This window comes from Orycteropus afer, unplaced genomic scaffold, assembly GCF_000298275.1.
Source record: "Orycteropus afer afer isolate SDZICR_OR568_19922 unplaced genomic scaffold, OryAfe1.0 scaffold00015, whole genome shotgun sequence".
In the NCBI taxonomy this organism is placed as follows: Eukaryota; Metazoa; Chordata; class Mammalia; order Tubulidentata; family Orycteropodidae; genus Orycteropus; species Orycteropus afer.
The window spans coordinates 14049319-14062142 of record NW_006921602.1 but is presented as its reverse complement, the minus strand read 5'-3'; the positions used below and the strand labels follow the sequence as shown (position 1 = coordinate 14062142).

Below are 12824 nucleotides of genomic sequence, written 5' to 3'. Positions count from 1 at the left end.
CCTTGGTCTGTCTCTCAATCCTTTGAAGATACCTAAATATAATTCTTTTGAATTCCTTATCAGAGAGTTCCAATGCTGCTGCTTCCTCAGGGATGTGTTCTGGGTCTGTATCCTGCACCCTTGTTTATACCACTTTATCTTGCTTCTTTGTGTGGACTGTGATGGTCTGTTGTCTCTGAGACATTGTGGTTTTGTTGTATCTAGATCTCTGTTAACTGTTTATGAAGAGCAGCCAAGGGTGAGTCAGGCTCTTCTTGGTGGTTGTTTATCGTTGACCCATTGGTGGAGAAGGAAATGGTGGCTCTCACTTAGTAAGTGAAGCTGCAGGAGGTACAAGTGTAGTTGTGTTATATGGGGACTATTGCTGTCTTCCACTCAGTTAGACAAAAATAACAATTGAATAACTATCAAAAAATTAAAGCAAATGGACAAAAAATACTCTGTGTAATCACTCATGAACGGTAACCAAAAGAAGAGAAAAGGGAAAAAGAAGAAGGAAAAAAAACCCTGCAATATCTAGGGAGGGGACAATAGGAGAAAAAAGGTAGAGAAGGAGAATAATGAAGAAAAAAAATGGGGAAAATGCAAAAAGAAAAACAAGGAATAAGATTAACCATGAGAAAGAAAAAAAATTGCAACCAGGAAAAGAGAAAAGAAAAAAAGCTGCAAACTAGAACCTGGGAGGGGAAGAATAATGAATAATAGTAAAAAGGACAAAAGTAATAATAATAGTAGTAGTAGTTTTAAAACAAACAAACTAAAAAACAGCAAAAAGAAAAAAAAATCGGGGCATGTCACCCAGGCTCCGTCCAAGCACACAAACTGGGATGGAATTCCTGCCGGCCCAGTAAGTGGGTGGGAGTGAGAGATGGCTGTACCTCCATTCACCAAGAGGGTGTGGGGTATAAGAATAACAAGCACCTTTCTAGTTGTCTGGGTCCAGAATGTCCTTGGGGTTCCTGGCAAGTGGAACTTGTTCTTAAGTCCCTGGAATTTGGGAGAACACTGTCGCTTTAAATATCCAAAATGGTCAAGCCCCTTGTAAACATTCAAAATGGCTGCGCCCTCTGGACAGAGAAATGTCTGCGGCTCAGCCCACCTTCCTCTTCACTGCTTCCCCTTTTATTCCCCAGCCACCAGAGCAGTCCTCTGTGCAGTCCCTGGCTAGCAGGGCCAATTTTTAGGTTAATTCTTAGGTCCTACCACCACTCGGCAATATCTAAGCTGTATGTGCCGTCAGGATCGTTGCCAGACCACAGCTCCGTATGTCTTCTTTTTTGGTGTTTTCATGCAAATTCTTCTGCTAGTTGGAGTTTAGTCCACTTCTGTATTCTTCCCTTCAAGGCTCAGGGGTCCAGGATTACCTTCTGTATCTGTATTAATTGGTTCCCCTTTTCTTTGTTGAAGAGGGTCTGCGCAATCTTTCTCTGCTTTTTAAGATTATTTTTAAAGGAAGCAAAGTGATTGTTAAAAGTCTGAGCATTATTTTCTTATGCATATAGAAACAATTCACAAGTCTCTTGTCCCCTTCCTTTCTCAGGCACAGCACACACATGATGCCATTATGGAAGCCGCCCAGCTGATGAAGGAGGCCGTGGATGACATTATGGTGACGCTGAACGAAGCAGCCAGTGAAGTGGGGCTGGTGGGAGGCATGGTAGAAGCCATAGCAGAAGCTATGAGCAAGGTAGGTCAAGGCTCCCAGGCGCTCACCATCAGTCTTTGACTTAGTATCATAGTGCTGCTGTAACAGAAGTACCACAGAGAGGGGGCTTTAAAGATTAGGAATTTATTTTCTCACAGTCTTGGAAGTTAATATTCACATTGAATATGGTAACATAAAAAGAAAATTGATCATCAGGGTCTCTCAGCCACTGTCTGCCCTTCCTTGTCTGTAGATAGTCCCGGGCATTCCTTGGTTCCTTGGCTTACAGATGATCCTCTCTCCCAGTCCACCCACTCATGCTTGCATATCTCTGTGTCTAATCTGCTCTTTTTATGACTCAGAGTGATTAGGTTTAGGACACACCCTACACAGATAAGACCTCATTAACATAATAAAGAAAACTCTATTCCCAAACAGGATTATATCCACAATTATAGGGCATTAGGATTCCAACACATATTTTAACTCAAACCAAAACCAAACTTGTTGCCGCTGAGTCAATTCCAACTCATAGCGACCCCCATTGGGTTTCTGAGGCAGTAAATCTTTACGGAAGAAGATCTTCCTTCTGTGGAGTGGCTGGTGGATTTGAACCTCAACCCTTCTAGTTAGCAGTCAGATGCTTTCAGCACTGTGCCACCAGAGCTCCTTAATACATATTTTGTTGTTGTTGTCGTTAGACTGTCGTTAGACTGCCGTGGAGTCAGACTCAACTCATAGCAACCCCTCCTTGGGTTTCCGAGGCAGTGTCACTATGGAAGTAGATTGCCCAACCTTCCGAGGAGTGGCTGATGGGTTTGAACCTTCAGCTTCCTGATTAGCAGTCAGTAGGCTACCAGAGCTCCTAACACATATTTCAGGGAGACACAATTCATAACAGCTTTTGACTCTATTTCCTCTTCCTCCTTTACTTTGCTCAGACTTAATTCCCAAGTATTTTTCTCTAAGGAGCTGACACCAACAGCCTTCTTTCTCTTGAGGGTTCTGTTAAGTTACAAATATTTAATAATAGGTCCAACATTATTCATTCTCATTTCTATAAGCCTTAACATCTTTCCTTCCAATTTCACACAAGGGAAAAATGGCCATAGAGAAGATCCCATTGGTTTCCTTGTTTATAAAATAGAAATAATTATTTATCTCCCCTCTCTACCTCATAGGCTTGTTGTGGGGAACCAATCCAAAGTGAAATAATGCAGTGATTCCTAAGTGCTAGTCTTTGGAATGGCTGCTTCAGAATCACTGCAGAACTTTTCAAAATGCAGATTCCTGGTCCCCACCCCAGACCTGCTCACTGGGAATCTCTGTAGAGTGGAGCCCAGGAATCTCAATTTGCACTTCAAAAATCTCTCCATGGTTCTACTATGTAGCCAGATGTGGAAACTACTGAAATAATCTGTGAAAAAGCCCTTAGTGAACTCTTGTAAGCAGTGGAAATTTGGGGGTAAAAAAAAAAACATGATTATTATTTTCTCATTTAATGACCAATCAGTTGAGTCAATTCATTAGGGAAATGTGATTAGAGACAGTTTTAGTTGCGTATCTCCTGTTCCTTCCCCCAAGGAATCTTTAACTAGACATGTCAGTTTGATATTCATTAGAATTAACAATTGTTCATCAACATCTAATTGCCATCCTATGATAGAATAGCCACAAATTTTAGACATTGTCTGTGTTTTGAAATGTCCATTGTCAGACTGTGAATGCATTAATGGTTTTTCAGGACAATAATTGGTCTTTAATTGCTAATTTAGAGAAGATTGGTTGTTCATATCACCATAAAGAGATGATAGCCTGAAACTAGATAGCACTATAATTAGAATAATTACCCTTAAATGTTATGCAGTCATTATCAGCGTGATAAGTAACTAGTTCGGGCTGGTATGCTATGACTCCCTTTAGAGACTGGAGCCCTGCGTTGTTAAAACAGTCAATTAATTTCTGGTATGGGCTTCTCCTGTTTCGAATCTGGACAGTTTGGCAGAAAATGAATGAAATCCCCTTCTTTCAAAAGGCCCTTGGATAAGTCTCAGTGGGTCTATTTGGTTTTTAGGACATTGAAACACCAGAACTTTGAAAATAAGCCATGTGTCTACCAAGGGTATTCAATAATGGAGCACAAGGTTTCTTGGTACAAATTAGAAATTCAAATGATAATCTTTTTCTTCTTAGGAAAAGGTGTTTTTCAGAATCACTCTCATGATAGAGAAGAGTTTCATAAATCCCAGGAAGATGGAAGTCAGACCCCTGAAGTCTTTTGTTCAGGACCTTTGAGCCTTGCATACTGTGACAGGATATTGGCAGGGAAAGCAGCTCTTGTACCACCTGATTTCAGTGGTTTAACAGCTGCTTTCTCAGCCCCGGACACATGTGATTCTTTTGGAAGGGCTAGGAAGTAAGTCTGGTATTACCTCATAGCAATAATTAGGAATTGCTGCCAACAGGAGCCACAGAGACCCAGAACAAAGTTTTTTCCCCCAATTACTCTGCAAAGTATACAATCAGGGTTTCACTGATACCCTCAAACTCTTATCTACCCGCAGGATCACATGATACTTCTTTCCCGGTCCCTTTACTCACACCCTCAGGCTGCCCATCACTGGAGAACTTTATATTAAGTGAAATTTCAGGTCCTTTAGGCCTCTGAGTAGCAAAGCATTAGAAAACTGACATTTTCTGTCAGTTTCAGTTCTTTGGTTAGAACAATAGCACACTATTAGAAACATTATCCAAGGTTCTGGAAGGCAGTGACTAGCAGAAAAAGGTAAGTGTGCTCAAAGTTTATTGTAATTTGGATGCAATCCTTGACCCTTGTGCTTCTGCTGTGGAGGTTCTTGTTAAGTTTTTCTCTCTCTGTATCCAGTCACTAGAATTTAGAATAAGGCTTGGGTACTAATAGGTTAATAAGAAGTAATCTTTCTGGGTGGCCTTGGACAAATCACTTAACCCTTCCAAGCCTTCCTTTTTCCACCTATAGAATTAAAGACTTCAGTGGGGTTAGTGGTTCTCAGCCTTTGGGATTTCATGGTCCAATACCTTTTGGGTGGGGGGTAGACAAGAAAGGGAATAAAATAAAATAAAATAAAAACAGTAACAATAAAACGCTTCCTATCTTCTACTATCACTATTACTTCATAAAAGAAAGTTCAAGTTGGCACCAAAAAAAGAAAAAGGTGGGGTGGGTGGGGTAAGGAGGATATAATCTCAGAACAAAAGAAAGTTCTTCCAACTAATTTAATTTGAAATCCTGAAAAACTCACGTATTTGTTCTTGTCTCATTTTCTTCAAACTAATAAAAGGTTCCTCCTGGTTGGCGGCTACTGGACTAATTGTCCTAAGCTGCTTTCTAGCTCCAGCATCCTGGCTTGCTTGCACTTGCACCACATTTCCCATGAGGCTCCCAGCACATTGCCTGACACTAAGAAGAGGCACAGTCCATGTGTGCTGAATGAATGAGTCCACAACTTAGTCTTCACTGGAGTAGCAGAGGTGCATGCTGTGATGGAGAGACTGGGCAGCATCTATCTGCCTAATGAAGAAACTTAAAGAATCTAGCCCAGAGCTAGTGTTGATAGTTTGACAGGCTGTGTAGCCCCATTATGAACTCCAACGATACATTCCTTTCACCCACACTGTAGCTAGAACCTGCTCATAACATGTAGCTCTTATTGAAGACTTCATCTAACATATTCCTAATTGATCTCTTGTCTCTTCATTGACTTGAAACTTATCTGGCACAGAACTGCCAGGCAGAGCTCAAATATGTCATCCCCTACTCCAGAGTCCACCATTTTCTTCAAGTTTTTCAAGGTTCTCCATAAGGCAGATCCAGCAACATTCCTACCACTGTCTCCATAACTTCCTTTCTGTTCAAGTCAGGCTGACTACATTATACCAACTCTTCCTGTATTGATTCTTATTTGCCTTGCCTCTCCACCCAGATGAGAGCTCTGGTAGCATAGCACCTAAGGCATTTGACTGCTAACCAAAAGGCTGGTGGTTCAAACCCACTAGCCACTCCTCAGAAGGAAGATTGGGCAATCTACTTCCATAGTGATACCGCCTTGGAGCCCCAAGGAGGGGTCGCTATGAGTTGGGTCTCGCTCCACCTGGAATATCATTCAGCAACCAATAGTGACAGTCACAATGATAAGGGTGGTAAAGATAGGTTGCCTTTTCTTCATCATAGTCATCATTGATATTATCATCATTATTATCATCATCACTTTTATTATCATGGTCATCATCTCCTCTTCCTTTGTGTAGCACTTGGCCAGATCCAGACTCAGTTCATCTTGGCTGCAACCTTGTGAAGTTTAGATGTTACCCGTGAATGACCCAAGACTAACAGTGTTTAGGTAACCAGCTTGAGGCTCATTCACAAATCCTAGAAACAGGTTTCAAATACAAATCTTCTGAACCAATATGTCCCCAACCCTTTAAGATACACCACCGTCCCACTGTCTCCAACTGTTCTACCCCACAGTGATCTTCCCATTCTCTCAATTCCTATTGCCCTTAGAGGAAGGTGAGCAACAAATTATTCCTGGTGTTCCCATGTGTACTCCTTCCATTCCTCCATGTAACTCATAGAGTTCTGAAGTCTAGATATCTGTGGAATATACCATTCCTCAGGAAGCTCTTTGTGTTGTAAATTCTGCCTCCTCTTCTACCTCACCTTCCCCTTCCACCTCCCTGCAGTTTCCTAGAGGTGTCAGCCTCACTCCCTTGTCCAAGTTCTTGAATACTATTCTCTTTTCTTAGGACACCATTCTTTTATATGTGGCAGATACCACCTCACCTGGTACTACGTAGGTGGACCATTCCTTCCTCTGGTCCTTCCTCCTGGGTCTCTCCTTGCCTATGTTCCCTGAGTACCTTCTATGCACCTCAGTTGAAGTCTTATCACAGAAGTTTGTGAATTCTCCAGACTGGGCCAAAAGATCTCTGAGAGAGTCTCCAGTTTTCCAAGCTCCTAATTCTCATAAGTGTAGTCCACATTACCCCGTGCTGCTTTTGACTTTTGGTTTCTTTTCCTCTCCTCTGTAGCTGGGTGAAGGCACACCGCCAGAACCAAAGGGAACATTTGTTGACTATCAGACGACTGTGGTGAAATACTCCAAAGCCATTGCGGTAACAGCTCAGGAAATGGTAAGAAGGAAAAGAGCTGCCCTACCCACTGCTGATTGCCCTTTTGTCCACCACACCACTGAGTCTTCAAATTGGAGTCTGTACTGGAAAGATGCGGGCCTCTTTGTTTCTAGTTCCTCCTGGACTCCAAATTCTATCCTTAACTGTGGTCTTCCTGACTACCTGTAGCTGTAAAAGCCCCAGTCTTCTGGAATCTTCATCTCAAAAAAAAAAAAGAAAGAAAGAAAGCTGCAAATAGGAATTGATGATTGGGACTTGGGCATGAGGACAGGGAAACAAAGGAAGGAGAGAAAATGAGAGTTAAAGAGGACATGAGAAGCAAGGTGCAATTAACGAAAAAGAAAAAAAATCCTAATCATCTCTCAAAGGTGTGTTTATAGATTAAAATTAGAGTGCAAGAGAGGACATTTTAGGATAAAACGGGGCAGAGATTTTCTGAGGAAAGCAAGTTATAGTAATTGGACAATGAGGGTCTTGCCAGTTTTCAGACAAAATGAAACAGTTTAGTTACATAAAATCTTTTCCTGACAAGAGAAGGCAGGTAACTTTTGCAAGTAATTTTTTTTTTTAACTGAAATGAAATACAATCCAAATTGTATTGTGTGGATCCTTAGATATAAATGGCATTGAGAGACAGTGAATGATATATCGATATGTTAAAAAGTTTTACCGAAGATGACAAATGGTGTCCTCAAAGAATTAATAGGAATGTGTAAGAAGTTCCTCCCAACTTTTGAAGGCTCAGGTGTCACAGGATAAAATTTGAAAGCAGGCTCTTTGATTTGTACCAGGTAAGCTTGAGATGAGAAATCAAGTGGCCTTCCTAACTGGAACAGCCCTCACAGTTTCTTTCTAATCAGGCCCAGGCCTCTCTGAATGGTTTTGTCATGTAATCATGTGTCCACTAGAGGTTGAGCTTGGACCACCAAGCCTTCCCTGGAAGCTGTCCTCAGTTCATAGAAACTATGATTTTGCAGCCTTGTTGTTTAAAACAGTTTGGACAGGGGAAGGAATGCCCATCTCAGTATACTTTGGAAAGGCTAGAGTCGGGCTCAAGCTGACCCTTCTCAGGGGAGCTCATAGGACAGATCATAGGTGGAATCAGGCAGCCATCACAGTGCCAATCCAGATGAACAGGGCACACAGGGCAGCAGAGAGTTAAACCAGAACATCAATGGCCTTATGGTATTCTGGAATGTCTCTTGGGCTTGGTTCTGGGCGGGGCTATTTTGACACTTGGTGGCTAGCATCTTAGAGAGGCCAGCCTCGAGCTGCATTACTGCTCAGGAGGTTGCTAGCCTGGTGCCTTGAGTAGGAGAGAATCCCGTCTCACCCCATCAGGGTCCTCCGAGAATCACTGTGCTTCTGTTTGGCAGGGTTCAAATGAAGTACCTCTTAGACTAGCCTCACTCTCTTGGGGCCTGGCGTCTGATCCTTGGCAACCTACATCTCAGCCTGAAAACCTGTGAGCAAAACAAAAAAAAACTCACTGCCGTCAAGTTGGATCTGACTCATAGCAACCCCTCCTTGGGTTTCCGAGGTGGTATTCACTTGTAAACATGCCTTAGACATTCCTACCCTGTCTACATAGTTGTGTAGTCATTAAACAGGTTTTTAAAGCCCTTTAAAATCAAGGTCTTAAAATGTCACAAAGAGAGAGACAGTATTGTCATCCAAAGAGAGAAAGACCAGGCAAAGAGGAGATCCTCTTACCAAAACAGGGACCAGGACATCTTTCTGGAGGCAGGCTAAATCTGCTCTTATGAGAAGAGGTATTTTTGCTAGTGGAAGAGGAAAAACCAGAAATTAGCATTTTATTTAAGGAAGATCAATTGAGATCAATATTTCTATAGAACAGAGGGGAAAAAATTTGAATATTTTGATAATAAAAACATGAAACATGACCATTTGGGCTTTAGTAAACCTTAACTAAATTTGTGGCTGAAACCTTGTCATTCTTTGGCACAAATTTACCACAAAACTGCATTGTCTATGAATTTCTTCCCTAAAAACATTTAACTTATTTATTACTTCTCATTCATCATTTCCTTAACAACCCTGTCCTCATGCCCTCTCTTGCCAGGTGTGGGACCTCTTCCTGGGCTCCTAGAGACCAGATCAGCTTCTGCCCCCTTGTGGTTTCTTTGTGGAGCTGCTCAAGGTGGCCCCAGAGGGCAGGGCTGGCTAAAAGCTGTGGCTCTCACAGAGGATGGGCACTGTGGGCCCAGCCTCCCCTCAGGACAGCCTGAGCATTGAGCATGGAGCCCATCTTGCTGACATGGGAGGAGCCCCATGGGGTCTGTGGGCTCAAGCCTATTGTGTGCGACGCAGCATGGGCTTTGCTTGAACTGCCCTGTCCAGTGTCCAGCCCCAAATGCCAGTCCCAGCCTTTACCCCTCCAGGGTCTAAAAAGTGAATGAACTCCTTTGGCTTCCAGTGTATTAACACATTGTTCTCATGCTTTTCTCTGTGTGTATGTGTGTGTTTGTGTCTTGCTTGTTTTCTTTTTCCAGATGACTAAGTCGGTTACTAACCCGGAGGAGTTGGGAGGACTGGCTTCACAAATGACGAGTGACTATGGGCACCTGGCTCTCCAGGGCCAGATGGCAGCAGCTACGGCGGAACCAGAAGAGGTCTGCCATCTTAGGGCCTGTATTTTAAGAAGCAAACATACATGGATGCACACTCCCAGGAGTTTCTCTGTAGCTTAGATCCACAGACCCCAGCCTGAGAACCAGCACCAGGATTAGTACCGGCTTAGTTTAGTCTGATCTCCCCCAGGTTCAGAGCCAGTAGCCCAGCTGTACTCAAGGCTGACTGCCCTTTCTGAGTCACCTGCTAAAAACTGGGTCCACCTGAGACGTGAGCTTTCAGACAGAAGAATCCTGCTTTTAGTGTTATGGCAGGTCACCTACCCTCCAGCACATGACTTAATGCCTCTCATGACAAGCTCACATCTGGAATTGCAAAGGGCAGAACCACACACTGCCACCATCTTCTTCTAGTCTCTTACTCCCAGTTAGCACAGCCCCCTTAATTTTTTGTTTACAGAAGGCTCACAGAAATCTTGCCAGAGCCAAGTATGGGATTTAGCTCTCCCCCTTTTGAGAAGGAGCTGTGTAGCCTGCTTTCATGAAACACAGTCTTGCCAAATATTGTTGGTGACTTTCTAAGAACTGGCCCACACCCCTGCCCCCATGCTGCATGTTGATGCCTCTCACCATTACCTCCCTGACTTTCCTAGTTTTCCTTAATGACCAATGTAGACTTTGGCTCAGAATGCCTGGACCCTTAAGAGCTGGACAAAATGTTTGGCCTCACAGGCCATTTCATGAGCTTCCATCTCTAATACCTTTGGGAAACCAAGTGATCCATTGAGAAGGACACAGGATATGCAGGCTTTAGGGTGCCTGATAGCACCAATGTAACACATAGAATGGGCCCGGGGAACTACATGGCTCCTTAGAGAAAGAATGCTCAATCTAAAATAAGGAATAATAGGGGGGGTTGTAGGGGCTATTGGGGAGATGAAGGTAACTACATTCTATGCAATTCAATAAGCCGTTTAATGAGTGCAAACCCTGTTCAAGAAATTCCTAAATGAACTGAAGGCAGAAGGTCAAGGCAGAAGGTTATGAATCATCTTCCCTTCTGCTTATGATGACATTTAGTGTCCCCTGAGTCACTCAGTGCTACCGTTTCTCCTGGGAGTCAGGTCCAAGCATGTGTTAACAAAGACTCTCAGAGATGCTACAGAAATGAAGACCTGCAACAAAATCACTTTCTAGCATGTGTCATAACAAAGCATGTAAAGAGAATGATCATATATATGTGTACATGCATACATATATATATCTAGCATGGGAGTACTTAAATTTCTAACAGTCCCTTCATTTTGAGACTTTAAAATGATTGAATATTTAGGCTGCAGCATGAATAATTCTGTCTATAATGAGTCTGTAACATCACTACCAAGAAAGAGTGGTGATCAACAACCCACTTCAGGATTCTGTTAAGTTTTCAAGCAGGCCTACCTTTTTTACTCCCCCTTAAGTAGACACCTTGTTTGGACTCATAATGCATTTGATTAGCAAGTAGTTTTTCATTTCATGAACAAGAGTAAGGGAACTTACGTTGCAGTAAGGAAAAGTTTGGTTGGACAAAAGGAAAGAGTGTTTGCTTTGGGAGGGAATTGAAAATGGAAAGAGACTGTGATTGTGGGGGAGGTTTGGATCTCTGTCTCCAGGGACCTTTCAGAATAGAATCTGCAACCATTTGCCTCGGTTAATTGCAATGCTGGCCTGCCTGGGTTACTGAGTGAGGACCCAGTGGTCTGTGTACGGCCCTTTCCACATCCAAGTTTTTACATGCTAACCTCCCTTCATGTGAAACAAGCCAACTTCCTTATTGCAGCCCAGACCATTGAAGCAAAATAGAAAATAATGCAAAAGCAGCCAGGAAAGAAAATGTATTGCTACAAAGCACAATAGCAAGTTCCTTCAGCTATTGGCTTTATTTGTAGCAGCTGATGTTTTCATTATGGTTTTCTCTTTTCACCGTACATCTCGAGATGCATTTTTACATTCCAGCCACATGAGCAGTATGACCTGGAATGAAAAGAGGCAGAGAGAGTATAAAATTACCCATGGCTTGCTAAGGAAAATTCTTTGTGTGCATTTGCCAGGCATATATTTGGGGGGAACCGAGAAGGTTAGGAGATCCCTGAAGCAATGCATTTTTCTTTTCCAAGATCCTGGAATTATTTGTAGACCCAAGAAGGCCCCACATCACCACATGTGAACATACTTATATCTAGGACAAGTAAGAAGTTGCACCTCTTCTCTGCCATCCTGTAGTCTGCTGTGCCGAGTCAGCATTTTGGTCTCTTCCAGGACTGTGACAATTACTTGAGAAGTCATAGCTCTGAACATCAAGCAGTTTCCTCTTTTAAAAAAAGGCAGAAGAAAGGCATTTAGACCCTGTAAGCCACAACTTCTAACTGTAAACCCTGAGGAAAGATTTAGTGTCTACAGCTTTTCCATGAGGAAAATTTGCTGTAACCAGTTGTAATACTGGATGTCTTAAAAGCTGGCAGGAACATTTGTTACAGTACTGTGGCAGGAACCACAGCCCATTTCCCCAATGAGAAATGGGTGTCTACTCTAGAATTCTCTAAAACTTTCCACTCCAAGACATACCTTCCATAGTTAGACAGGAGATAGGCCACTTCTGTGTGCCTACTCTTTTTTATGTTTTCCCCCATTTTCTTCGAGGAGAAACTATAAAGTTTGTCACGTACCTTCTGTTATTACCTTTTCAACTTTGACAAGCTAACCCAGGCAAATTATATTTGATCTGTTTCAAATGTAACTTTTAAGACTTGAAAAGAATCAACAGAAGATTTGAGTAAGTTTTGTTTAGCTTTGTGCAGTAAGAAAAATGATATGGTCTTTCTTAGATTTGTACAAGTGAAATTTGATCTGAAACATCATAAAGGCCAAGCTTCTTGTTTCCCTCAAAGCACAAAACCAGGAGACAACTTTTTCCCTTTTACTTTTATTTGGGGAAGGAGGGAATTGAGGGTTTTTCTTGAGACTCAAGTAATGCCAATTCAAACCCCAAATTTATGTCTTTGAGAGCAACATTCCTTTATAATAAACACTGGACTGGTTGTAAGTTGGATCATCGTTTGGGCTAGCCATATTTGCTGAGAAGCATAATGTTATTTTGAGCAGCTTAGCATTTAAAAACTCTTAATCTGCTCAATACTCTTAGCATTGCATTCCCTTTCTAGAATGTCCCACAGATAATACAAAATGTTCTGTGAAATTGCCAGCAGAGTATGTTGAGTATGGTGCTCTCCTTCATTTAAGTGCCCCAGCTATCCCACATGCCTATACAGTCGGACCTGACTCATAGCGACCTCTCCTTGGGTTTCTGAGGCAGTATCACTACGGAAGTAGATTGCCCCATCTTCCTTCCAAGGAGTGGCTGGTGGGTTTGAACC

General features: G+C 42.4%; 1 protein-coding gene across 1 annotated transcript in view; it reads left to right on the top strand.

The window, feature by feature from the left end:
• TLN2 (talin 2) overlaps window positions 1-12824 on the top strand; it is a 278945-nt gene that overhangs the window by 188744 nt on the left and 77377 nt on the right. The window contains exons 40-42 of the mRNA XM_007958215.2: window positions 1541-1687; window positions 6716-6817; window positions 9331-9450. Of these exons, the coding sequence (XP_007956406.1) occupies window positions 1541-1687; window positions 6716-6817; window positions 9331-9450 (369 nt within the window). The remainder of the gene's footprint in view (window positions 1-1540; window positions 1688-6715; window positions 6818-9330; window positions 9451-12824) is intronic.